The sequence below is a fragment of the Saccopteryx bilineata genome, chromosome 3 (assembly GCF_036850765.1).
Source record: "Saccopteryx bilineata isolate mSacBil1 chromosome 3, mSacBil1_pri_phased_curated, whole genome shotgun sequence".
NCBI classification, from domain to species: Eukaryota; Metazoa; Chordata; class Mammalia; order Chiroptera; family Emballonuridae; genus Saccopteryx; species Saccopteryx bilineata.
Genome location: NC_089492.1, coordinates 127667784 through 127695603, shown reverse-complemented (window position 1 = coordinate 127695603; position 27820 = coordinate 127667784). Strand labels below are relative to the sequence as shown.

Sequence of the window (27820 nt, the reverse complement as noted above, 5' to 3'; positions counted from 1 at the left end):
GGGAGGGACGGATAAATGCACAAAATAAAATTATGTGACTAGCATAAAAACTGTGGTATTTTTAAATATAATTGTTGAACTTACGATATTTATTGGGCTAAGTTAAAGGAGGAACGAACATGTCCTCATTATTCAGGCTGCATTTAAATTTGTTATTCTGACAACGTTTAATGTTATTTATTCTTTCTCTGTGGACCGGTACCAGTCCGCAGCCCGCGGGTTGGGGACCACTGTTCTACATGACTCATCAATGCCAATTTTTTCTTCAGTGGATGTTGGGGAAATCCCCAAAGATATTCAACAGTGCCCTGGCCGGTTGGCTCAGTGGTAAAGCATCAGCCTGGCATGCAGGAGTCCCGGGTTCAATTCCCGGCCAGGGCACACAGGAGAAGCACCCATCTGCTTCTCCACCCCTTCCCCTCTCCTTCCTCTCTGTCTCTCTCTTCCCCTCCCGCAGCCAAGGCTCCACTGGAGTGAGGTTGGCCCGGGCGCTGAGGATAGCTCCATGGCCACTGCCTCAGGTGCTAGAATGGCCCTGGTTGCAACAGAGCAGCGCCCCAGATGGGCAGAGCATCGCCCGCTGGTGGGCATGCCGGGTGGATCCTGGTCGGTGCATGCGGGAGTCTGTCTGTCTGCCTCCCCGTTTCCAGCTCCAGAAAAATACAAAAAAAAAAAAAAAAAGTTCAATATAGTAAGTTTGGCAACTTTTGACTTTTCTTAATGAAAAATAGGTGGAAAGATAATTTTCATAGATCAGTTGAGAATGATTTTAACTAGTACATCAATGTGTTTATTAATGGTTGCTTCTACAGTGCTTTAAGTAAATCTAAAATATTCTATTAGTGCTTTAAAATATTCTTGTTAATACAAAACAGGAAGACAAACTACTTACTATTTGTAGAATGGATCTTCCAGTAATAAGTACACTTACGCTCAGCACCTGAATGATCTTATGATCTTAACCAATAAACTCTAAATCAATGAGATTTTAATATATTTATAATGACATGTAACCACAGGAAAACAATAAAGTGGACTTAAGGCCCTTCAAATAAAATTACAAATACCACTAAAAACACAAAGAACTGGTATTCTAAATATTAACATAGTTCTCATTTGCTTCTAGAAAAAAAGATAATTTTTTCACAAAATTCCATTGGTTCTATTTTGACTACCTGTTGTTAACTCAAACAATCGTGGTCTAACATTTTGTTCTCAGTGAAAAGTAATCCTTATAAACATGTACATTTATTGATGTTCTGTTCCTACATTTTTGGAACTTACTCTGTAGCTCAAAGTTTTTGAACTAAAACCATATTTTAGAAGTCAAAAAGTAATGGGGATTTTTCACCATGCCAAATCTTGTACATTTTTTACATGGGTTTATTATAGCTTAAAATAAAAATGTGACCTCAAACTTTCTTAAGCTTTAAAAAAAAAATAAGGAAAAGATAAAAACTGACCTTGTTAACTGTTTCATTTTCTGTAACCTCCAAAGCAGCTTCTTAAGAAACAAAAGTAAAATAAGAATTCATCAGATATATTTATCAAGATCTTACAATGTATTAAAATCTATAATTTTCATGTAGACCAAAAAAGTAGAGAATTTAAGTAAGTAATAGCTACAGAAGCAACAATGGCTTTTAAGTAATAAATTTAGTTTTATTATAAGAACAAAATTTCAGAATAAGCAAGAAACAGAATGAAGATCTAAATCATAATATTCTGAATTGCACTTAAGTATGAACCTGGTAATTTAATAACACACACACCCCGCACAAAAAATGTTAAATACTTTATTTTCTTAAAAAGTTTATTTTCTATCTTTAACATAAAAGAACAAAATAAATTTTTTATTGGCCTACCTGAAATAGTTCCTTTAGCACTATTTTCAGTGGCTTTCACTTCCACACTGGTCTTTATTTCAGAGTTTCCTGCATGAAATATTCTGCTTTAATAATTTAGAAAAACACACTAATGAATCTAAACAGGAACATTTAGTTACTTCATTTAGTTACTAGTTCATTTAGTTACTTCAACTCCCTTTTAGGATGACCAATTTAAGTCAAAGCTAATATAAGTTTCTCTTTAAAAACAAAAGAATCCCTTTGAAGATGTGTAAACAATAATTTCAAAATACACCTCAAATGTACACCAAAAGGATGTAAAGAAAAGAAAGCATTAAATGACATTTCAATGTTACCTGGTACAGTCACAGGTTTAATGGCATCTTTGTTTTTGACAATCCCAGCCTTTTTGGCTTCTAGAGACTTCTTTCCACTGGATTTTGCTGTCAAAGCAAAACTGAATCATTATTCCCAGGGTCTATTTGATCATTTAATGTGTTTCATACTAATATATTAGTAAATAAATAGTTCAACTTTATTATAAAAGCAGTTCTTTCCTATATATTTATTTCTATTTATTTTCAATCTGTTTACCAATAAGTAAAATCAAATTAAAAATTAGATACAATTTTTGTTGATAGTCATTAATGAGATCCAAATTTAACCCTAATATGACAGACGTCCATTATAATCAATCACACACACACACAAAAGTATATTTTATAATTTATACAAATTCTTTACATTAGTCTATAGGAAAAATAGTAATAGTAAACAGCTCATATTAGTATAAACATGTTACATTTATTTAAAATAATGTTCCATTTCTTTATAAAGAAAATACATTCTTCTAACATGGAAAAAAACATTTATTTATTTATTTATTTTTTGAAAAAATCTTTACAGTAACAAGCATCATAACTGTATAAGCTAGAGAAGATAATATGAAGTGACAGTTCTAAAAAAATGAGAAAAAAATTAAAGAATTTGTAGGGGGAAACGGCATAGCAGCCTGTGATTATACAGGTTGGGGCAAAAGTAGGTTTGCAGGTGTGAGTACATGAAACAGTTTATTCTTGTATTATTATTTATTATTATATTATTTCCCATCTGAACATCCATAAACCTACTTTTACCCCACCCTGGATAGCTGCCAAAAATGTTTCAACACAAAAATATGTCTACAATGATAATGTCAAAGATCGAAGTACCAAAAATTTAAAGTCCTACATATGTTTTAGGTTTTAAATACTGAAGTATCTACTAAACTTTTCAAGTGGTTATTAGGTAGTACAAATTATATAACTTTAAAACTTGTTTTTGATATAATTTTTATTATATCCTTTAAAGCAGATTAGGAATATATATACTTAAAAAGGGGATGGAAAGAGACTTTACCTGGGGCAATGGGTGCACAATGCAGTGTGTTTTATTGAGTTATATATAATGTTTTATTGAGTCATACACTTGCAACCTGTATGGTTCTGAGAATCAATGTCACCCCAGTAAATTCAATAAAAAAATAAAATATAGCTTGAAGTATGGAATATAGTCAATAATATAATTACTGTGTATAATATCAGGTAGTACTAGACTTATTGAAAAGATCACTTTGTGAGGTATATAAATGTCTAACCACTCTGCTGTAAAGTTGAAACAAATACAATATTGAATGTCAACTAAAAAAAAGAAAAAGAAAAAAACATACTTAATAAAACCACTCCTTCCCGACAGTCTTACCTGTTTTGATTGAAGCTTTGTTACCTTTAGCAGCTACTGTTACCACAGATTTTACAGAACCTGCTGATTTCCCTAAATCACAAAAGCTGTGGTCAAAATTGGTTTAATTAACTAGTATCAACAATCCCCAAAGTACCTCACAAAGAAAGAAAGAATATAAGAGTGACAATTTTGTGTGTGTGTGTGTGTGTATGTGTGTATGTGTGTGTGTGACAGAGACAGAGTGACAGAGAGAGTTACAGATAGGGACAGATATACCAGGAGAGAGATGAGAAGCATCAGTTCTTCATTGTGGCACCTTAGTTTCTCATTGATTGCTTTCTCATATATGCCTTGACAGGGGTAGGGCGCCTACAGCAGACGAGTGACCCCTTGTTCAAGCCAACGACCCTGAGCTCAAGCTGGTGAGCCTTGCTCAACCAGATGAGTCCGTGCTCAAGCTGGCGACCTCGGGGTTTCGAACCTGGATCCTCCGCATCCCAGTCCGATGCTCTATCCACTGCGCCACCACCTCTTCAGGCCAGGATATGTTTTACTCAAAACATAACATGCCATCATCTTTGGGTGCACAGGCCATTTTTTAAATCTAGCAATGGTTATGTCTTTAGGACGAAAAACATCACCGAAGTAAGAATTCAATACCCTATTCGGGCACATAAAAAATAGTATTCAGTCAAGTTAAAAAAATCTCTGAATGTGTGGAACAACCTGAAGCAAGATTACTAACTCAGCACATAAAAATAGTCCCATGTGGCTTTTAATGCTTTTAAAAGCAATAATATTTAGGACTTCCTGGCCCATGCTTCTATGGTTCCCGCTTAAGTGAAAAGAATTTAAGAATGCCTACATCATGGTCAGGACACATAAAGATTACTTTGATTCACCCTGGTGGTGGTGCAGTTGACAAAGCATCATCCCAGCTCGATTTCCTATCAGGGCAAGTATAAGAAGCAATCAATGGGCGCAAAACTACGTGGAACAAGCTGATGCCCCCTTTCCTTTCTTTCACTCCTTCTCACACTCCTTCCTTTCCTCTCTCTTAAAAATAAAATACTTTGGCCTGACCAGGCGGTGGCGCAGTGGATAGAGCTTCGGACTGGGATGTGGAGGACCCAGGTTTGAGATCCGGAGGTCGCCAGCTTGAGCACAGGCTCATCTGGTTTGAGCAAAAAAAAAGAAAAAGCTCACCATTTGGACCCAAGGTCGCTGGCTTGAGCAAGGGGTTACTTGGTTTGCTGAGGGCCCACGGTCCAGGCACTTTTGAGAAAGTAATCAATGAAAAACTAAGGTGTCGCAACGAGAAACTGATGATTGATGCTTCTCATATCTCTCTTCGTTCCTGTTTGTCCCTACCTATACCTCTCTCTCTCTGTCCCTGTAAATAAATAAATAAATAAATAAATAAATAAATAAATAAAAATACTTTGATTCATTTCTAGTGGGCCCTATCTGAACAAGACTAATTACACTACTCTGACCTTTATTTTTACATATGCATCCTATTACTGTTGCTTAGTTGCCAAAATGATGCTGCTTATAAAGACTGTGATCGTCAAAGTATCACTGATAAGATCACCACAGAGCCAAAATCCTTTCCAATCAGAGAACAGGAGGTTTAGCTCTGAAGATTAGGATTTAAAACAACAAGGTAGTATGAGAAAAAAGCCAAATCAGAAGTCAAGTTCAAATTGAATGCCAAGTTAAGTTGTGAAGACATGGGTCATTAACTGATTTCAGTGCACATTTCCATTTATAACGAGGGTGGCAATTGCCATAACAATCTATCAGGGCACTGTGAAAATATGATCATGCTTAGAAAAGTTATATAAAAAAAGGAATTATTGACATCCACAAAAATCAATTGAAATAGTTCACAAATACATCCTTTACATCCAAAGACAGACCTTATCTTTCCTCAAAAAGAGAAATACCAATCCTTATAAATTGTCAACCAGTCATTAAAAGTTTGTCACACTGCAGTAACCTGAACCCTAATGAGCCCTTAAATTATTTCTTTCACATACCTCTATGTTCAGTTAATGAGTGAACAAGTCAATTCACTTAATACTTCTAAAGGGATCAGAACATAAGGGAAAAAATTTCTAAAATTAAATTTCCAAGATTTGAAAGGGGGGCTAGTGGCTTTACCACTCATTCACCCAAATCTCCATCACTGACTCACATAAACATACTATCAAAGTAATATCAAGGTGTTTGTTAAATAAATACATCTTCAAAACAAGTTTCCTACCCATCTCTGGTCTCCGAGATTACTGCTTCTAATAAACTACTATATGAACAGTCTGGCTCTGCCACTAACAATGATATGTGCCAATTCCAAGCTGCTTCCTTTCCTTTCTACCATTAGAGAAAAATTGATCTCTATTCACTTAACTGACATTTAGCAAAAATGAAAGAAAAAAAAGAAAGTTAATACTAGGAGAAAGAGAAAAAAAATTAACAATTACTTTAAAACCCACAATTGCCCATAAAAACTGCAAAGACAACGTAATTTGCAGTAAATTTATCTGGATTATTTTACTAAAATAAAGTAAACAGAGAGAAGTTCCCAATTAAAGAAAAAGAGGGAAATCTCTCTGATATCTATCATGAGAAAGTTTTAAGTTATTTTGATAATTACTGCACAGAAAAAGCATTATCTACTAAATCTCCGTCAAAATTTCTAGATGACCATAAATTGCAAAGATTAGTATACACTCAGCACCTAGTATGTCACTTAAGTCCAATACTACTGCTATATATACTTAAATAATTTAAAGTTTTTAACCAATATGTCTAGAATCCTAATAAAAAACATACCTGAAGATTTATTCACTTTGGCTGCAGATGTCTTGGCTTGCCGAATTTTGGCTAAAAGAATATTAAAAATATATCAATAACACATTACCAATAACATCATTTAGATTGAGAAAAGAGCAAACGCAAGGAACATCGCTATACTCATCTTTGTATACATTTGTATACACAGAAAACTGTAACTATAGGTAAATTCTTAGATATGGACTGCTGACACAAAGGCATAGATTTAAACAATTAATATTAAACTGTCTTCCAGAAAGGTTGTACCAGTTAATATTCTTAACAATAGTATCCATCCACACAAACATAGTACATAAAAGAAGATAGTAATCTCTCCAGTCTGAGACAAAAACTGGTATGATCATTTCTGTTGCTTTAATTATAAGTAAATTATCGATTTTCATATGTGTAATTCATTCATCTCTGATTTGCTTCTATTTGCCAGTTTATCTTTTGGGGTGTTGAAGTTTTTCTTGTTATTTATTAGAGCTCCCTACAGATTAGAAAAATTAGTTCATATTATACAGGTGACAGTTTAAAAAAGTTATACAAATACTTATTAAAATATACTTAATGTCTTTCTGATAAAGGATTTCTTCACTCTAAAATTTAAAACACAAAAAAATCTACGTTTTTTCAATACTTTAGCATCTTATGTATAACATTATATCTCTGACCCACCTATAATTTATTTTGACATTATAAATTCGATAATTTTACAAAGTAGATAATGAATTTAATGAATAACTGATCTTTCCCCACTAATTTATTATCATAATGATTTACTGATATTTCATGTTTTGGGGACCATTTCTCCTGTACTACAAATTGTCTGTTTATGGATCCAAATATATAAAACTGCTTTGAATCTTTAACTTTATACTATAGTATTTTAATATGTTAGTGCTAATCCACCCTAAATATTCTTCCTTTGCAGAATTTTCTACATTTTTTATATATAAAAAATATCAGCTTAGAGAATACAAGATGGCGCTAGAGAAGGTGGACATACTAACATCCACCTCCCAGAAACAAAGTGGATTACAAAATAATTTTAAGAACTACCATCTGAAAAAACCAACTTTGGACTAAACAAGAGGACTCTTCAACCAAAGAACACTGAAGAAGCCACACTGAGACTGGTAGGAAAAGCAGAAACGCAGAGAAGGCTGCCCAGCTCCCCGGAATGAATGGCAGCCGGGAGAGACTTGCATGGCGAGAAGTGAGTTTAGCAGAGAGGGGAGGGTCCTGAGCCCCAGGAACAAAGCCCCAGCCTGCAGCCCAAGAGCCTAGAAAAGGCATATGGACAGTATTTAGCTGTAAACAAGTCAGGATACTGTTTGTGAGAAAGAGTCTGATTTCTCAGACCCAGGATTCTTCTTAAATGGACAGTGCAAAACACTTCTGTCACAACCACTCACCCGGGGCTCCGGGGGACAGGGAGAGAGGAGAGGACCAGAGTAGCAGGAAAAGAGTGTAATCTAGGAGGCACAGGGAGAAACATTTTGGGAGACAGCCACCCTAACCCCTGGGTCAAGTCACTCGAAAATCTGAAGTGAATATTTACCCCGGAAACAGCAATACCAGAAAAGGGAAGCAGGACACCAGCCAAACAAGCTCTCCCGTGGCACTCAGAGCAGAGTCGCTTAGAAAGAGGGAGTTTTCGGGTCTACAGTAGTGAGTGTTAGGGTCTGAGCTGCAGCGCCCGCACCCCACACGTCTGAGGGCTCGTAGAGGGCAGGTGGCAGCAGGACGTGGTTCTGTCGGCAGTGGCGGAAGCCTGCTGGCCGCCAATGGGCTCTCGTGTGAACTCAGTCTTGCCAGTCTGGGAAGGAGTAGGCGTGCAAAAGCAGTCAAGCCAAGCTGCCGGCGACTGTAATCCAGCCTGCAGGTGAAGGGTGGGAACCCCAGAAGAGGTGGAGACCGGCCCTTGAGCAAGGGCGCAGGAGCACAGCCATGCCCTGCCCGAAAAATCGAGGATTGTGGCCTGACTTAAGAGCCAAAAGCCCAGAACAGGCAGAGTTCCGCTACTGAGCTGAGCATGGGCACGCAGTCCTGCCCGGCCAGTAGAGCCAAGGCTAGCAGCTGTTCCACGAGCGAGCTACTCCTGCAAGGGCGGGGCAAAAGCCCGGAAACAGGTAGAGACCCGCAGCTGAGCAAAGGTGCTAGCCACTGCCCTCAGGGCCAAGCATAACGCCACCCACGGGGGCAGTGCAAAGGCCAAGGCCACCAAGGCTTGTGCACCCGAGCACATGATCACAGCCACTCCCATGAAGGAGAGTGGAAACCACAGAAACAGCCCCAGGGGCAGGAACCGGCAATGTCAATACCTGAATGCCCTAGGCAGCAACAGCAGAGGGGGTGGCGGGCCTGCAGACAAACAATACCTAGGAAACGGAGGCCATACCCAGTGGACTCCAGTGGCCAAAACCTTCCTTTACACAGAGAAAATGTGAAGGCAGAGAAACGCAACACAAACGAACCAAGAGAAATCCCCAGAAAAGGACCTAAATGAATCAGATATAACCAAATTACCAGATGCACAGTTCAAAATAACGATTGTAAGGATGCTAAAAGATATTAGAACGACAACAGATAGTCATTACGAACACCTAAATAAAGAGATAACAAATATAAAAAGGACATTGAAATAATAAAAAAGAATCAGTCAGAAATGACAAATACAATATCTGAAATAAAAAACACAATGGAAAGAATTAAAAGCAGGATGCATGAAGCGGAGAATCGAATCAGCAAGTTAGAGGACACGATAAATAAAGGGACGGAAGCAGAGCAGAAAAAAGAAAAGAAACTCAAAAAGTGTGAGGAAACTCTAAGAGAGTTCTGTGACAACATAAAGAGAAATAACATCCGTATCATAGGGGGTTCCTGAAGAAGAAGAGAAAGAACATGAGATAGAGACTTTGTTCAAGCATATCATAGCTGAAAACTTCCCTTAATTAAGACAGGAAAACATTTCACATGTTCAAGAAGCACAGAGAACTCCATTAAGGAGAAACTCAAAGAAATCAACACCAAGACACATCATAATTAAAATACCAAAGCTAAGTGATAAAGAGAAAATATTAAAAGATGCTAGAGAAAAAAAGACTATCACCTACAAAGGAGCCCCCATAAGAATGACTTCTGACTTCTCAACAGAAATACTTGAGGCCAGAAGGGAATGGCAAGAAATATTCAAAGTAATGCAGAACAAGAGCCTACAACCAAGACTACTTTATCCAGCAAGGCTATCATTTAAAATTGAAGGAGAAATAAAAAGCTTTCCAGACAAAAAAAAACTCAAGGAATTCACTACAACCAAACCAAGGCTGCAAGAAATACTAAGGGACCTGTTATAAACAGATCAAAGGAGAAAAAGAATATAGCAAAAGAGAAATATAGTTTTAAAAAATAAAATGGCAATAAACAATTACATATCAATAATAACCTTAAATGTAAATGGATTAAATGATCCAATCAAAAGACACAGGGTAGCTGCGTGGATAAGAAAACAGGACCCATACATATGCTGTCTACAAGAGACACACCTTAACTCAAAAGATGCACATAGACTGAAGATAAAAGGATGAAAAAATATTTCACACAAATGGAAATGAAAAAAAGCTGGGGTAGCAATACTTGTATCAGACAAAATGGACTTTAAAACAAAGACTCTAGTTAGAGATAAAGAAGGTCACTACATAATGATAAAGGGAGCAATCCAAAAGGAAGATATACCCGTTGTAAATATCTGCACACCTAACATAGGAGCACCTAAATATATAAAGCAGACTTTGATGGATTTAAAGGGTGAGGTCATCAGCAATACTATAATAGTAGGGGATTTCAATACCCCATTAACACATTAGATAGATCCTCAAGAAAGAAAATTAATAAAGAAACAGACTTAAAAGACATATTAGATAAACTCGATTTAATAGATATCTTCAGAACCTTTCACCCTAAAACAGCAGGATATACATTCTTTTCAAGCGCTCATGGTACATTCCCTAGAATAGACCATATGTTAGGGCACAAAAGCAGTCTCAACAAATTTAAGAAGATTGAAATCATATCGAGCACTTTCTCTGATCACAATGGCATTAAACTAGAAATCAACAACAACAGAAAAAATGAAACATACTCAAACAAGTATTTTTGAGATAAAGTATTTTGAGATCAAAGAAGAAATTAAAATTCCTAGAAACGAACGATAATGAACATACATCAACTCAAAATTTATGGGACACAGCAAAAGCAGTCCTGAAAAGGAAGTTCATAGCATTACAGGCATACCTCAAGAACCTAAAAAAAGCTTAAATAAACAACTTGACCCTACACCTAAAAGAACTAGAAAAAGAACAGCAAGTAAAGCCCAGAGCTAGTAGAAGGAAGGGAATAATAAAGATCAGAGCAGAAATAAATGACAAAGAGGCTAAAGAAACAATACGGAGGATCAATCAAACCAGGAGCTGGTTCTTTGAAAAGGTAAACAAGATCAAGGAACCTTTAACCAGATTCACCAAGAAAAAAAGAGGACTCAAATAAATAAAATTAGAAACAACAGTAAAGAAATAACAACTGACATAACAGAAATAAAAAATATTGTAAGAAAATATGAAGAACTGCACACCAAAAAACTAGACACCCTAGATGAAATGGACAAATTGCTTGAAACATAATCTTCCAAAAATTAATCTGGAAGAATCAGAAAACCTAAACAGACCAATTATAACAAATGAGATTGAAACAGTTATCAAAAAACTCCCAATAAAGAAAAGTCCTGGGCCTGATGGCTTCACAAGTGAATTCTACCAAATATTCAAAGAATTAACTCCTATCCTTCTCAAGCTATTTCAAAAATTCAAGAGGAAGGAAGATTTCCAAGCTCCTCTTATGAGGTGAGCATAATTCTGATTCCAAAACCAGGCAAAGACAACACAAAAAAAGAAAATTATAGGCCAATATTCCTGATGAATTTAGATGCAAAAATCCTCAACAAAATATTAGCAAACCGGATCCAGCAATATATGAAAAAAAATCATACACCATGATCAAGCGGGATTTATTCTTGGGAGGCAAGGCTGGTACAATATTCACAAATCAATCAATGTGATTCATCACATAAACAAAAGGAAGGAGAAAAACCACATGATAATTTCAATAGATACAGAAAAAGCATTTGACAAAATCCAGGACCCAATTATGATCAAAATTCTCAGCAAAGTAGGAATACAGGGAACATATATCAACACGATAAAGACCATCTATGACAAAACCACAGCCAATATCATACTCAATGGGCAAAAATTAAAAGCAATCCTCTTAAGATCAGGAACAAGGCAGGGGTGCCCCCTTTCACCACTCTTATTCAACATAGTTCTGGAAGTCCTAGCCACAGCAATCAGACAAGAAGAAATAAAAGGCATCCAAATTGGAAAAGAAGTAAAGCTATCATTATTTGCAGATGATATGATATTGTACATAGAAAACCCTAAAGTCGCAGTCAAAAAACTACTAGACCTGATAAAATGAATTCAGCAAGGTGGCAGGATATAAAATCAATACTGAGAAATCAGAGGCATTTTATACACTAACAATGAACTGTCAGAAAGAGAAATTAAGGAATCAATCTCTTTTACCATTGCAACCAAAAAAATAAAGTACCTAGGAATAAATTTAACCAGGGAGATTAAAGATTTGTACTCGGAAAATTATAAAACATTGATAAAAGAAATCAAGGAAGATACAAACAAGTGGAGGCATATACCGTGCTCATGGTTAGGAAGAATAAACAGCATTAAAATGTCTATATTACCCAAAGCAACTTATAAATTCAATGCAATACCAATTAAAATACCAATGACTTACTTCAAAGATATAGAATACATATTCCAAAAATTTATATGGAACCAAAAGAGAACACAAATAGCCTCAGCAACCTTGAAAAGGAAGAATAAAGCAGGAGGTATCACACTTCCGGATATCAAGTTATATTATAAGGCCATTGTACTAAAAACAGCCTGGTACTGGCATAAGAACAGGCATATAGATCAATGGAACAGAACTGAGAACCCAGAAATAAACCCATACCTCTATGGACAACTGATATTTGAGAAAGGAGGTAAGAGCATACTTTGGAGTAAAGACAGCCTCTTCAACAAATGGTGTTGGGAAAATTGGACAGCTACCTGAAAAAAAATGAAACTAGACCACCAACTTACACCGTTCACAAAAATAAACTCAAAATGGATAAAAGACTTAAATGTAAGCCATAAAACCATAAGCATCTTAGAAGAAAACATAGGCAAGTGAACTAAAAGGATAAACAAATGGGACTTGATCAAACTAAAAAGTTTCTGCACAGCTAAAGACAGTAAGAACAGAATAAAAAGACAAACTACACAATGGGAGAATATATTTGACAATGTGTCTGATAAGGGGTTAATAACCAAAATTTATAAAGAACTTGTAAAACTTAATACCAGGAAGACAAACAAAACAATCCAAAAATGGGCAAAAAAAAATGAATAGACACTTCTCCAAAGAGGACATACAGATGGCCAATAGGCATATGAAAAAATGCTCAACATCACTAATCATTAGAGAAATGCAAATTAAAACCACAATGAGATATCACCTCACACCAGTCAGAATGGCGCTCATCAACAAAACAACACAGAATAAGTGCTGGCGAGGATGTGGAGAAAAGGGAACCCTCCTGCACTGCTGGTGGGAATGCAGACTGGTGCAGCCACTGTGGAAAACAGTATGGAGATTCCTCAAGAAATTAAAAATCGAACTGCCTTTTGACCCAGCTATACCACTGTTAGAAATATACCCCAAGAACACCGTAGCACTGTTTGAAAAGAAGAAATGCACCCCCATGTTTATGGCAGCATTGTTCACAATAGCAAAGATCTGGAAACAGCCCAAGTGTCTGTCAGAGGACGAGTGTATTAAAAAGCTTTGGTATATATATACTATGGAATACTACTCAGCCATAAGAAATGATGACATAGGATCTTTTACAACAACATGGATGGACGTTGATAACATTATACTGAGCGAAATAAGTAAATCAGAAAAAACTGAGAACTATATGATTTCATACGTAGGTAGGACATAAAAATGAGACTCAGAGACATGGACAACAGTGTTGGGGTTATAGGGTGGGGGGAGGAGAGGGAGGGGGTGGGGGAGGGGAGGGGCACAAAGAAAACCAGTTAGAAGGTGACGGAAGACAATTTTATCAATATCACCCCATTAAAATTAATAAAATAAAAAAAAAGAATTTGTCTCACGGCTAATTCAGGCAGTTAGAAGAATAGTATAAGGATGCTAATTCTGCTTCTCAGGCCACATCCTGCAAAAGGGGCCCCAAGCAAATTGGTGATTTGGCTCCTTTGATTCTGCCAATTGGATTTAAAAAAAAAAATAGGTCAGGAATGTCCTGAAATGGAACTAACAATACATGAGCATAAATTTAAAGGACTTTTAGATACTGGAGCTGATGTATCTGTTATTGCTAAGCTACATCGGCCTCCTTCCTGGCCCACTCATCCAGCAGCCATAGAATTACAAGGTATAGGGCAGAGTAAATCCCCTCAACAAAGTTCTAGTTTTCTACATTGGAAAAATTAAGAAGGTCATTGTGGATGTTTTAAGCCTTATGTGCTCCCTGGATGGCCAGTTAATTTGTGGGGTAGAGATGTTTTGAAAAATATGGGAGCATTGCCTGACCAGGCCGTGGCACAGTGGAAGGAGCGTTGGACTGGGATGTGGAGGACCCAGGTTCAAGACCCCGAGGTCGCCAGCTTGAGCGTGGGCTCATCTGGTTTGAGCAAGGCTCACCAGCTTGAGCACAAGGTCGCTGGCTTGAGCAAGGGGGTCACTCGGTCTGCTGTAGCCCCCCGGTCAAGGCACATATGTAAAATCAATCAGTGAACAACTAACGAACTGCAACGAATAATTGATGTTTCTCATCTCTCTCTCTTCTTGTCTGTCTGTCCCTATCTGTCCCTCTCTCTGACTCTCCCTGTCTCTGCCAAAAAAAAAAATATATATATATATATATTTATTTATTTATATATGGGAGCACTGCTTATCAGTCCTAATGGTTTAGTCAGTAGTCAGATGCTTGATCCGGGATTTTTGCCCACCAAGGGACTAGGGAAAGAATAGCGAGGAATTCTCACCCCCATAGAAGTGGCACCCAATACCAGAAGGTGTGGATTAGAATATCAAAATTTAGCATAGGGGCCTTGGTAGCTCCTGCTACCTCAATAATGCATTGTGTAGACCCAATTACTTGGAAATCAGATAATCCTGTATGGGTAGACTTTCTCAGGAGATACTTAAGGCAGCTGCTCAACTGGTACAAGAGCAGCTACAGCTTGGGCACATTGAACCATCTACTAGCCCATGGAATACACTCGATATTTTGATCTTATTGCCTCCTTGATTATCAAGGGGCATAGGCGACCCTTACAGCTTATAGGTTTTGAGCCTCAAAATTATTGTTGTTCCTTTTTTCAAAGGATCAACAACAATGGCTCTGGGAAACTTCCACTAAATGGCAAATCGATCTTGCAAATCAATGAACAACTTTATACTGAAACTGTCAACTTAAAATCAGCTCAAAGACTAGAATTATATGCCATTATCATGGCTTTTTAGCATTTGCCATATTCCCCCTTTAATCTATATACAGACAGCAAATATTTACTTATGGTGTGTCCACTATAAAAGACTGCTGTCTTAGGGACAAATGCTGATGAACTATTTCAGCACTTCCTCCTTCTTCAAAGACTTGTATGTCAACATAGAGCTCCATGTTTTATAAGACATACTCGAGCTCACTCCATACTCCCTGGAGCTTTAGCACAAGGGAATGCCCTTGATGATCAAGCTACCCAAAAGAAAATTATTTGGAGCAACCATGACAGATCGAGCAATTTAGTCTCATACTATTCATCACCAGAACGCTGCAGCCCTGTGTAAACAGTTTCAACTTTCGCGGGAAGCAGCACGGCAGATTGGAAAATCCTGTCCAAGGGGTCCTATACTACAATCTGTCCCTTCATTTGGAGTTAACTCTCAAGGACCTCTACCAGGACAACTTTGGCAAATGGATGTTACTCATATACCTTCATTTGGCAAACAGTCCTATGTCCACATTACAGTGGCTACATATTCTGGATTTATAGTAACCTCTGTCAGAACAGGAGAGGCTGCTAAGCATGTTATAGCTCATTGTCTGTATGCATTGTTCTATTATTGGATTTCCTAAACTGGTTAAACTGACAATGCTCCTGCATATGGAGCAAAAGCATTTACTGTATTTTGTCAAACCTTTCGAATTATGTGTATTTCTTACAATCTTTAAAGTCAAGGTATTATTAAAGTGTACCCAACAAATATTTTAAGGTCAATTTAAAAAAATTTAAAAGGGGGGGGGAGTGATATCCTGGAACTCCTACGGGTCTACCACATAATGCTTTTTACTTTAAAAAGTTTAAATTTCTTGGCCTGACCTGTGGTGGCGCAGTGGATAAAGCGTCAACCTGGAAATGCTGAGTTCGCCGGTTCGAAACCCTGGGCTTGCCTGGTCAAGGCACATATGGGAGTTGATGCTTCCAGCTCCTCCCCCCTTCTCTCTCTCTGTCTCTCTCTCTCCCTCTCTGTCTCTCTCTCTCCCTTTCTCTCCTCTCTAAAAATGAATAAATAAAATAAAATAAAAAGTTTAAATTTCTTTTGAATGCTGATGAACAGGAGATGCCAAATCTTTTTCTCCTGCAAACTACTACCTTCTTTATTTGATCCAGCTAATAATACTGTTTTGTCTTTTTCCAAATAGCTCCAGACATATGAAAAAGATATATATAGGCGGATGGGAATCCTCAAACCCCTCAGCGAAATCTTCTGAGCATGGCTTTTAAGATACCTAGAGGCAGAAAAAGCCCAATGGAGATCGGGGGAACTACCAGCTTTTAGGATACGCCCTTAAAGGCTCCAATGCCCCAAAGGGGTCTCACAGGATGCCATCTGGGTCCTGCTTCAATAGTGGAAAGGAAGGTCATTGAGCTAAAGCCTGCCAGACTTACATGCCTCTGCTGTGAGGAAACAGGGACACTGGAAGGTAGGCTTCCCCCTCGCTCCTCTAAGGGAGGGTTCAGTCTCTTCCAGCCCTTCTCCAGCCATCTATGACCTAACCCTGCCCAGAATGCTGGGGTTTGCCACTGAAGGCTGAAGGGGCTCAGGGCCGTCAGCCCCATCTACGACACTGTGGACGAGCCTAGGGTATTTCTTCCAAGAAGCAGGTAAACTGATCTCATTTGCACAAGGGCCACTTAACTATGTCTTGCCTGAATAGTCAGGTTTTTTATTCTTCCCTCAAAGATCTCTGTTGTGGGTGTTGATAGTCCTATTTTCTGCTGCTTTGTTTAATATACAGTGTTTCCTTTATTCCTCCTACCTCAATGCCCCACTCATATTTCAGGCTGGGACCTACTCCTAATTTAGAGCTCTCTTTCCCCCTTTTGCCAACTTCTATTATGAATCTACCTTTGCCACCCAGCTTAGCGTAACCCAAGGTTCTCTTTACCAAGCCACAGTCGCAGAGCTCCAGGGAACAGCAACCTGGTCTCATCTCTCCAGGCAGAGGAGAACAGAGGCTCCATTTCCACACATGCTGCAGATGGCTTTTCCAGTCTACCTGAATCATTACCAGCTAGAAGCAGCGATCATTGGGACTTGTACGTGAACTGCAAACTACAGAATTGTGACAATTCCAGTGCCATGTGAACTTTTCTTGGATGTGGATTTTCCTGGACTCCTGCTCCTTGGGACAGCTCCTAACAGACTGAACTGGGGTTGGGTTGCATTTTTCAGGGATTTGGCATGGTGTTGGGGCCAACTTGGACTTGGTGAACATGTTAAGGACACTACTCTGTTATGGATTCTTGTTGTATTGGTCAAGAGTTTGTTTAAAGGCTTTAATCACTGTAAAAAAAAATAGAAGACTGGATAAAGAAGATGTGGCACATATACACCATGGCATACTATTTGGCCATAAGAAATGATGACATCGGATCACTTACAACAAAATGGTGGGATCTTGATAACATTATACGGAGTGAAATAAGTAAATCAGAAAAAAACAAGAACTGCAGGATTCCATACATTGGTGGGACATAAAAATAAGGCTAAGAGGCCCTGGCCAGTTGGCTCAGTGGTAGAGCGTCGGCCTGGCGTGCAGAAGTCCCGGGTTCGATTCCCGGCCAGGGCACACAGGAGAAGCGCCCATCTGCTTCCCACTCCCCCTCTCCTTTCTCTCTGTCTCTCTCTTCCTCTCCCGCAGCGAGGCTCCATTGGAGCAAAGATGGCCCGGGCGCTGGGGATGGCTCCTTGGCCTCTGCCCCAGGCGCTGAAGTGGCTCTGGTCACAGCAGAGCGACACCCCGGAGGGGCAGAGCATTGCCCCCTGGTGGGCAGAGCATCGCCCCCTGGTGGGCGTGCCGGGTGGATCCCGGTCGGGCGCACGCGGGAGTCTGTCTGACTGTCTCTCCCCGTTTCCAGTTTCAGAAAAAAAAAAAAAGAATTAAAAAAAAAAATAAGACTAAGAGACATGGACAAGAGTGTGGTGGTTACGAGGGGGGGGGAAGGGGGGGTGGGGAGAGGGAAGTAGGGAGAGGGGAAGGGGGAGGGGGAGGGGCACAAAGAAAACTAGATAGAAGGTGACGGAGGACAATCTGACTTTGGGTGATGGGTATGCAGCAGAACTGAATGACAAGATAACCTGGACATGTTTTCTTTAAATATATGTACCCTGATTTATTGATGTCACCCCATTAAAATTAATAAAAATTTATTAAATATCAGCTTATAATTTGCTTACATGTCTTTTAAAATCCTACTGGTATTTTACTAAGGTCATAATATTAACATTTGAATACACTGAAAAAAAAAAGCAGATTCTAATGAGGCTTTCTATTCAAAAAATGAGCTGTTTTTCTCATTTAGTTTTTCATTTTATGTTATTCCTCTTAGAGTCTTCTTTTCATAGCTTTTACCTTTTTTATTATTGTATATGGAATGTTTTATTAAATTATATACAGTGGTCCCTCATCTACCGCAGGTGTTAGGTTCCAGAACCCCACCCCCACCCCGCAACAGGTGAAAATCTGTGAAGTAGCAACCGTATATTTATTTTATTACTTATATATATTTTAAGGCTTTATAAACCATCCCTACACTCTTATAAACCTTTCCCATGCTGTTATTAAACTTTCCCACACTTATTTGCTATTTTACCACAAAAATAATTAAAATAATAAAATACATATATACTGCAAAATCCGTGACACAAAATTAGATATATACAATTTAAAAATCTGTGATACAGTGAGACCACAAAGAGTGAACCGCAATATGGCAAGGGAAGACTGTGTAAGTGATTATTGTTTTTTTATAATAAAGTAATTGAGACTTAGATTAATTTAGAGATTTAAGTAAAATGGCTAATTATATTTAACAGCATTTCAATATTCTCTTGGATTTTCCATATATACTTGAGTTTCCCAATACACATACATATTTGTATCATACTTTACAAAAAACTTTTGTGTGACAGAGACAGAGATAGGGGCAGACAGTGAGGGAGAGGGATGAGAAGCATCAGATCTTCATTGCAGCACTTTAGCTGTTCAATGATTGCTTTCTCATATGTGCCTTGATGGGGGTGGGGGCGGAGTACAGGAGAGAGAATGACCCTTGCTCAAGTTAGTGACCTTTAGGCTCAAGCCAGTGACCATGGGGTCATGTCTATGATTCCCATGATCAAGTCAGCGACCCCATGCTCAAGCCAGCTACCTCAGGGTTTAGAACCTGGGTCCTCTATATCCCAGTCCCACGCTCTATCCACTGCACCTCTGCCGGGTCAGGCCATATTTTCCAAGTTTTATGCTCTTGACTTATAGTGCACTAGCTAGTATCTATTATATTTAAAATAATATTTAAGTAAACTCACAGAAGCAATGAGTGTTCCTTGTTTTATTTCCAATCTTAATGGGGATTCTTGACAACCACTAATCTGTTCTCTACCTCTATAATTTTATCCTTTCAAGAATACCATATAAATGGATCTTGGAGCCTGTGGCGGTGAGGGGGATACCTGCTGCTGAAGTTTGGGGGCCTGCTGGGAACAGGACTTCTATAACGACAGCTATGTCTGGAAGGCTGTGGTCCAAGGCCATTTTTGCCGGCTATAAGCGGGGTCTCCGGAATCAGAGGGAGCATACAGCACTTCTAAAACTTGAAGGTGTTTATGCTCGAGATGAAACTGAATTCTATCTAGGCAAGAGATGTGCTTATGTGTACAAGGCAAAGAACAACACAGTGACTCCTGGTGGCAAACCAAATAAAACCAGAGTAATCTGGGGAAAGGTAACTCGTGCTCATGGAAATAGTGGCATGGTTCGTGCTAAATTCCGAAGCAACCTTCCTGCTAAGGCCATTGGACACAGAATCCGTGTCATGCTGTACCCCTCAAGGATTTAAACTTATTGAAAAGTAAATAAATAAAATGGAAAAAAAAAAAAAAAAAAAAAAAAAGAATACCATATAAATGGAAACTTACAATATTAATGGGATCAAATTTTAAAACTTCCTAACATGAATCTTCAAGGCCTTCTATCAAGTGATTCCTCAATTCTGTTACCTTTGTTATAACATCTCCCTAACTGAAGTATCTTGCCTCTACATACTATCTGTTTACATATCACATTTTAAAACTTTAGTCAAAAATTACTGCCCTCTAGCCCTGGCCGGTTGGCTCAGCGGTAGAGCGTTGGCCTGGCGTGCAGAAGTCCCGGGTTCGATTCCCGGCCAGGGCACATAGGAGAAGCGCCCATTTGCTTCTCCACCCCCCCCCCTCCTTCTTCTCTGTCTCTCTCTTCCCCTCCTGCAGCCAAGACTCCATTGGAGCAAAGATGGCCCGGGCGCTGGGGATGGCTCCTTGGCCTCTGCCCCAGGCGCTAGAGTGGCTCTGGTCGCGGCAGAGCGACGCCCCGGAGGGGCAGAGCATCGCCCCTGGTGGGCGTGCCGGCTGGATCTGGGTCGGGCGCATGTGGGAGTCTGTCTGTCTCTCCCAGTTTCCAGCTTCAGAAAAATAAAAAAAATTACTGCCCTCTAGAAGCCATCCATAGTCACAGTCACTAATTTCCAACAACTTCAGTATACTCTTCAACTAAACATTATGGAAAAATGAGATATTCTATAAAATCCAATTTTCTAGTCTCCTGAATATTACCGTAGTTTCAGTTCTAAAAATTCAATCTATTTTGAATAGAGATCCAGAACATACTATACACCACCCCTTTCCAAAACAGAACATAAAAGCACAATTTAACTTTCTGAATATATTTTGTGCCTAATTCATTTTAGCTTTTCTGTCATGCCCTTCACTACCAAGCTGCTTATTATTACTAGACAAAGAATGTAGATTTTGGCAATAACTCATTTGTCTCCACCTTTCCAATTCTAAATGGAATTCTAAAAAATGTAAATTTTATTTACATTTAATACAGCTTACTAAAATTATATGAACAATTCATTTAGCTAGATTCAAAACAGAGGCCCTAAGTGCCTTCCTGTGTGTAAAGATACAACTTTTAACACGAGTGTAATAATATCTATATCTAATTAGTCTTTTTTGTTTATTTTTGCTCTTTCAAAAACAAAGGGGACCAGACGAGCAATTTTTACATACATTATGTTTTGTCTTGTGGGCACACTGGGAGAGTGATTAAGGGAGATAATTGCAAAACTAATGTAAACAGCTATTAACTATAGAACTATGATAGGTATGATAATAATACATACCTACATACTACAGAACTACATAATAATAAATAGCTTAATGCAGGGGGCCAATTTGGGTCTCTACAAGTAAAGCACAATAAATAACATTTTCCTAGTATCAGCTTACAAGAAGTTTCTAGTAAACTGACAAAATATAATCATTTGGAGGAGTATTAAAGTAGCAACTTACCGGCTGAAGGTGAAGTCACAGTTTCAACAGCTTTGGAAGCATCTGTATCTTTTCTATTTAAAAGAAGAAAACTTTAGCAAATTCTAAGTTCTAAAACTTCTAAAAATGCAAAGCTTACACCTAAAAAAATTTAAAATAATTGAATTTGAACATTGTCCCATTTAAACTGAAGTCAGAGTAATAAAACATTAAAAAAATAAAGGTTATAAAAACCAAAAAATTTAATTTCATATGAACATTCATTCTCACATATGACATCACTTACTTTAAAGTAGATACAGATGTTTTCTTTGCATCTGCTGTCTTTTTCTTCACTTCTTTGTTCTATAAAGAAAAAATATTTTGAAGAAGAAAAATTTAGTTTCTTCCTCAGTTATATAAAGCTTTAGAAAATACAGAAAAGCATAAGAAAATATCAAAAACTCCATTTAAATTCTTTCTACCCTAAAGTATATACAGTGTGTCCGTAAAGTCATGGTACACTTTTGACCGGTCACAGGAAAGCATCAAAAGACGATAGAAATGTTGAAATCTGCACCAAATAAAAGGAAAACCCTCCCAGTTTCTGTAGGATGATGTGGCAGCATGTGCGCATGGGCAGATGATGACGTAACACCCTGTATACAGCGGAGTAGCCCACGGCCATGCCAGTTGAGATGTGGACAGTACAGAGGAAAGTTCAGTGTATTCTGTGGCTCACTAAATTTGAATCCGTGACCAAAGTGCAACGTGAATATTGGCGCGTTTATAACGAAGCGCCACCACATAGGAATAACATTACTCAGTGGGATAAGCAGTTGAAGAAAACCAGCAGTTTGGTGGAGAAACCCTGTTCTGGTAGGCCATCAGACAGTGACGAGTCTGGAGGCTATACGGGATAGCTACCTAAGGAGCCCTAAAAAATCTGTGCATGAGCCCACATCGAACTGCACTGAATAGGTATGAAACTGGGAGAGTTTTCCTTTTATTTGGTGCAGATTTCACATTTCTATCGTCTTTTGTTGCTTTCCTATGACCGGTCAAAAGTGCACCATGACTTTATGTACACACTGTATTACCCTTTCCTAATTTATAGATAGAATAAAAAATTTTCTTCAATCTGTGATCATGTATGGCATAATTTTACATCCTACCTTTTACCACTCATCTACATCTTCTCATCACTATCTTTTAAAAACATTATTTCAAAAAGCACTGTTACATTTCAGATGTCTAACTCCTATCACGCTGATCCAATCTACCACCACCTTTCGGTTTGATTACTACAATAACCTCTTAACACACTCTCACCTTTTTACCCTCCCTGACTCTTTCTCAGTACAGAACTTGCCATTACTACACTCAAGACCTTTCATCACAGAGAAAAAGCCAACACTTACAATGGCCTATAAAATTGACACCACATGTTCCACCCACCCTCTAGCCTCAAATCACCATACTTCTTATACTTCTCTACTTCCAACCCCAAGCATCCTTTATCCTTCTCAAATAAGTGCATACATGTGGATCTCAAAAGTCTTTTCCAGCTATTCTTTCTGGAATGCTATCAACCCAGGGAATGGCTTACTCCCTTGCCTCCTTCAGGTATCTACTCTTCCGTAACTACAATATTGAAAGTTGCACAGCATCTCATTCCCCCAAGAGAACTTCTATTTCCCTTTTCTGTTATTTTTCTCCATAGTACTTGCTGCTAACAGACATAATATGTATACATTTTTAATTTCTTTGTGGTCATTTTCTCCCTACCCCTTTAAGTTAAACTAGGTGAAAGTAGGGGCTTTATTTTATTCACTTCTATCTCCAGTGCCTAAATTCACACTTGGATATTAGTGAACACTCACTAAATATAGGTTAAATTTATTTAAACTTCATAATAATCGTCATGTTATTTTACACTTTGTTCTTTGTCATTTTCTTTTTTACTCTGTGGGATTTTACCCCAAACACCTCCCTCACCCCAATAACTTAGAAGATACTCATCCTACTTTTTTATTCTACTACTAGTGGATATTTTCAATTTTAAAAGATTTAAAAGGATCAATTTCCTCTGTATAAAATTAAAAATTTAGTCTTTACCCCATGACTACATACCAATTTTTGATGATATATTTTAGACAAAGAATATTTTTTGCCCTGGCCGGTTGGCTCAGCGGTAGAGCGTCGGCCTAGCGTGCGGAGGACCCGGGTTCGATTCCCGGCCAGGGCACACAGGAGAAGCGCCCATTTGCTTCTCCACCCCTCCGCCGCGCTTTCCTCTCTGTCTCTCTCTTCCCCTCCCGCAGCCAAGGCTCCATTGGAGCAAAGATGGCCCGGGCGCTGGGGATGGCTCTGTGGCCTCTGCCCCAGGCGCTAGAGTGGCTCTGGTCGCAACATGGCGACGCCCAGGATGGGCAGATTATCGCCCCCTGGTGGGCAGAGCGTCGCCCCTGGTGGGCGTGCCGGGTGGATCCCGGTCGGGCGCATGCGGGAGTCTGTCTGACTGTCTCTCCCCGTTTCCAGCTTCAGAAAAAATGGAAAAAAAAAATATATATATATATATTTTTTTTTTGTAATTTTAAGTAACATTTTTTGCAACTTTGTACTTTATATGATTTCAATTTTACTGTTTAAATGGTTTCACTGCTCATTACCCATCATTTTATATCATACTTTCTGTATTTCTTAATGTTCTTCGTTTTTATAATATTTTGTGAAAGATAAAGAGATGAAATACTTCATGAGCCCATACATGTCTGAGAACACTGTCCTAGCCCACAATTTAGTTTTTGACTTGATACAGATGTATTGAACTACAATGAATCTATCTTTTTCCCACTCAATCTTGAAAATGTGTTGCTCTGCTACCTAAGGCTAAACTATTTCTTTTTTTTTTTTTTTTTTTAGTTTATTCATTTTTAGAGAGAAGAGAGAGAGGAGAGAGAGAGACAGGGGGGAGGAGCTGGAAGCATCAACTCCCATATGTGCCTTGACCAGGCAAGCCCAGGGTTTTGAACCGGCGACCTCAGCATTTCCAGGTCGACCCTTTATCCACTGCGCCACCACAGGTCAGGCTAAACTATTTCTTTTTATAGTTACACTGCTTCTGGCTGGACCACCATAAGTTGCCCCTCCATAATTGTGAAATTTAAGATCTTCACCAGCACTTAGTGGTATCCTCTTTTGGTAATTCCAGTTAAACACAATTTGAATCTCCTAGATATATCCACTGTCATATTTTTCCTCTTCATTATTTTAGGATCTTTAACTTTCTAAACAGACTAACCTAAAAGAAAATACTTTTTATTCTATACTTCCAACCTAAAGAAGCCATAACTGGAGTTCTGTTGGGGGTCCCCCCTTCAGTCAGTCCCTAAACCTGATGCTCTATCACAACAAGGAATCTTAAGTTACCTTTCTAAGGCTCCTTTAACTCAACACCATCCAAATCATATTTAGTTGAAGAACATCAATGCTTATGAAAGATAGATGGCATGTTTTCTCATTTCCAATGCTGATCCTTTCCACTATGCATTTTTTGGAAGTCATGATAGTAAGTATGATTAGACTATTGGACTTATATTGCTACCCTACCAACCTCATCAAAAAGTCATCCAATAGAATTATTTATATATAAGCTATATAATCATGAACGACATAATAACCTATGACAAACAATATATATGATAGTGGTCCCATCAGAACCCTTCCCAAAAAATTCAGTGAATGGTTTAGCAAAAGCTTTTGCAGATTGACAAACTTCCTAAAAAGTTTGAAAACATGGGCCCCAACACAGAAAGATTTTTCATTAACAAAGAGGAATGTTCATGATGCATTATCTGTTAGAAGCAAATCTGTGAGGAAAACAAAGAAACAAACAAAAAAGCAAACCATCATGGACATATTCCTGAAAAGAGTGACACCACCTCAAGAAGAGCCTCAGACAGGTCCCACTGGAGCTATTCCAGAGGCAGCTACACGTTATTATAATGTAATGACTTAAAAAGTTGAAAAATTTAAGTTTATAAAGTAAAAAAGTTACAGTAAGCTAAGGTTAATTTATTAGTTAGAAAAAAACATTCTTTATAGATGTAGTGTAGCCTGAGTGGACAGTATTTGTAAAGTCTACAACAGTATACAGCAATGTCCTATACTGTAATGTTTACTCACCTCTCATTGACTCACCCTGAGCAACTTCCATTCCTACAAGCTCCATTTATAGTAAGTGCCCTACACAAATGCTTCAGTTTTCATCTTTTACACAGTATTTTTACTGTATCTTTTCTATGTTGAGATACACAAATATTTATCATTATGTTATAACTGCCTATAGTATTTAGCACAGTAACATACTGTATAGATCTGTAGCCCAGGAACAACAGGCCTATGTAGCCTAGGTGTGTAGTAGGCTCTACTATCTAAGTTTGTTTAAGTGTACATGGTGATGCTCCTGTGCAATGACCAAATCACTTACTGACACACTTCTCAGAATGTGTCCCCCATCGTTTGGCAAAACATGACTGTATATGTACATACAAAGAAGTTGTTCATTTCAGGTATTTGAATTTATATACATACAATCTGTAGTGTAAACATTTGTTTTATGCATTTTTCTGGATGAGCCACACTTAAGAGGAAGAAACCCTAAACTAATCAATACCCATAATGAAACAGGTCTAAAACCAGTTTACCTGTGTTTTTTTCTTTCCTGGAACACATACTTTCACACTTTTCCCTTTTACCAAAAGAGGTGTTGTTTCAATGTACTTCATGACTGCAGTAACTGCCTCCTTAAATTCCATTTTCAAGTAAGCCTAAAATAAAACGTATTATTAGTTAAAAAAAAACCTAGCTAAAAGTTCTCTGCATAACTTAATACTACTTTGTGGAATATAAAACTGTGAAATTACCTCAAGTCCTGATTTGACCTCTTTTTGTTTTACTAAAATGTAAATTGAACTTTAGGATGTTTTCACACATGAAATGAACTTTCAACCTTATAGAATTTCTATACCTTTACCAAGATCAGAGGGAAATCGAGATTCATGGCAGGCTAATGGAAAAAGAGAAATGGGAAGGCACAGCTCAAAGAACATTCTGGTCTAGCTCCTGTTAAGTATAACTTTTTTTTTTTAATTTAGACAATTAATTTTAACTGGGTGACATTGATTAATTAGGGTACACAGATTCAGAGAAAACATCTCCAGGACATTTTGACATTTGATTATGTTGTATACCCATCACCCAAAGTCAAATTGTCTTCTGTCACCTTCTATCTGGTTTTCTTTGTGCCCCTCCCCTCCCCCATCCCTTCCTTCACATCTTCTTTATCCAATCACATCTATTGAAGGGCTTTTTGGCTGTTTCCATGTCTCAGCCACTGTGAACAATGCTGCGATGAACATAGGGCTGCATGTGTCTTTACGTACCAGTGTTTTTGAGTTTTGGGGACATATACCCAGTAGAGGGATTGCTGGGTCATATGGTAGTTCTATTTTTAATTCTTTGAGGAACCACCATACTTTCTTCCATAGTGGATGTACTACTTGACATTCCCAACAACAGTGGATGAGGGTTCCTTTTTCTCCACAGCCTCTCCAACACTTGTTATTACCTGTCTTGTTGATAATAGCTAACCTAACAGGTGTGAGGTGGTATCTCATTGCAGTTTTGATTTGCATTTCTCTAATAGCTAATGAAGATGAGCATCTTTTCATATATCTGTTGGTCATTTGTACTTCTTCCTAGGAGAAGTGTCTGTTCATGTCCCCTTCCTATTTTTTTATTGGATTGTTTGCTTGTGTGTTGTTGAGTTTTATGAGTTCTTTGTATATTTTGGATATTAGGCCCTTATCTGTGCTGTTGTTTGAAAATATCATCTCCCAATTAGTTGGCTGTATGACATTTTTAAGGTTTCTTATAACAAAACACAGCCCACTATGTTCCCTTGTCTTATCTCAAACTTTATTTTCTGCTTAGTCTGGAGCAGTTCATATGGAGCAGTTCATAGTTTTGGCGAACTTTATTATGTGAGTTACAGGAATATAACCCACATGCAAAAAATGCTTACTGGACAAACAAAATCATTTGTTTTTACTATAATCTTACTGGCGTGTTAAAGCAATGGTTGGCAAACCAAGGCCTGCCACCTGTTTCTATAAATAGTTTTTTTGAATACAGCCATGCTCAATCATTTATATACTATCTGTAGCTGCTTTTATACTACAGCAACAGAACTGGGTAGCTACAATCCTATGCAATGCAAAGCCTAAACTTTTACTACCTGGCCCTTTACAAAAAAAGTGTGCCAACCCCTATTCTAAAGGATATGAAACAATATTTTGATACACTGTTCATTTGAATCCAAACATTTACATGACTCT

The 27820-nt window shown here is 38.1% G+C and overlaps 1 protein-coding gene and 1 pseudogene across 3 annotated transcripts in view; one reads left to right on the top strand and one right to left on the bottom strand.

Annotated features, from left to right (window-relative positions):
• ZNF638 (zinc finger protein 638) overlaps positions 1-27820 on the bottom strand; it is a 96020-nt gene that overhangs the window by 28068 nt on the left and 40132 nt on the right. For 2 of the 3 annotated variants that reach the window (XM_066267350.1, XM_066267349.1), the window contains exons 8-15: positions 26129-26251; positions 21727-21785; positions 21462-21514; positions 6408-6458; positions 3588-3659; positions 2204-2290; positions 1866-1934; positions 1464-1504 (exon numbers count right to left, since the gene is read on the bottom strand). In XM_066267350.1, coding sequence (XP_066123447.1) covers positions 1464-1504; positions 1866-1934; positions 2204-2290; positions 3588-3659; positions 6408-6458; positions 21462-21514; positions 21727-21785; positions 26129-26251 — 555 coding nt within the window. The remainder of the gene's footprint in view (positions 1-1463; positions 1505-1865; positions 1935-2203; positions 2291-3587; positions 3660-6407; positions 6459-21461; positions 21515-21726; positions 21786-26128; positions 26252-27820) is intronic. The other variant, XM_066267352.1, reaches the window with a different exon arrangement.
• LOC136330484 (large ribosomal subunit protein eL33 pseudogene) lies at positions 19559-20037 on the top strand (annotated as a pseudogene).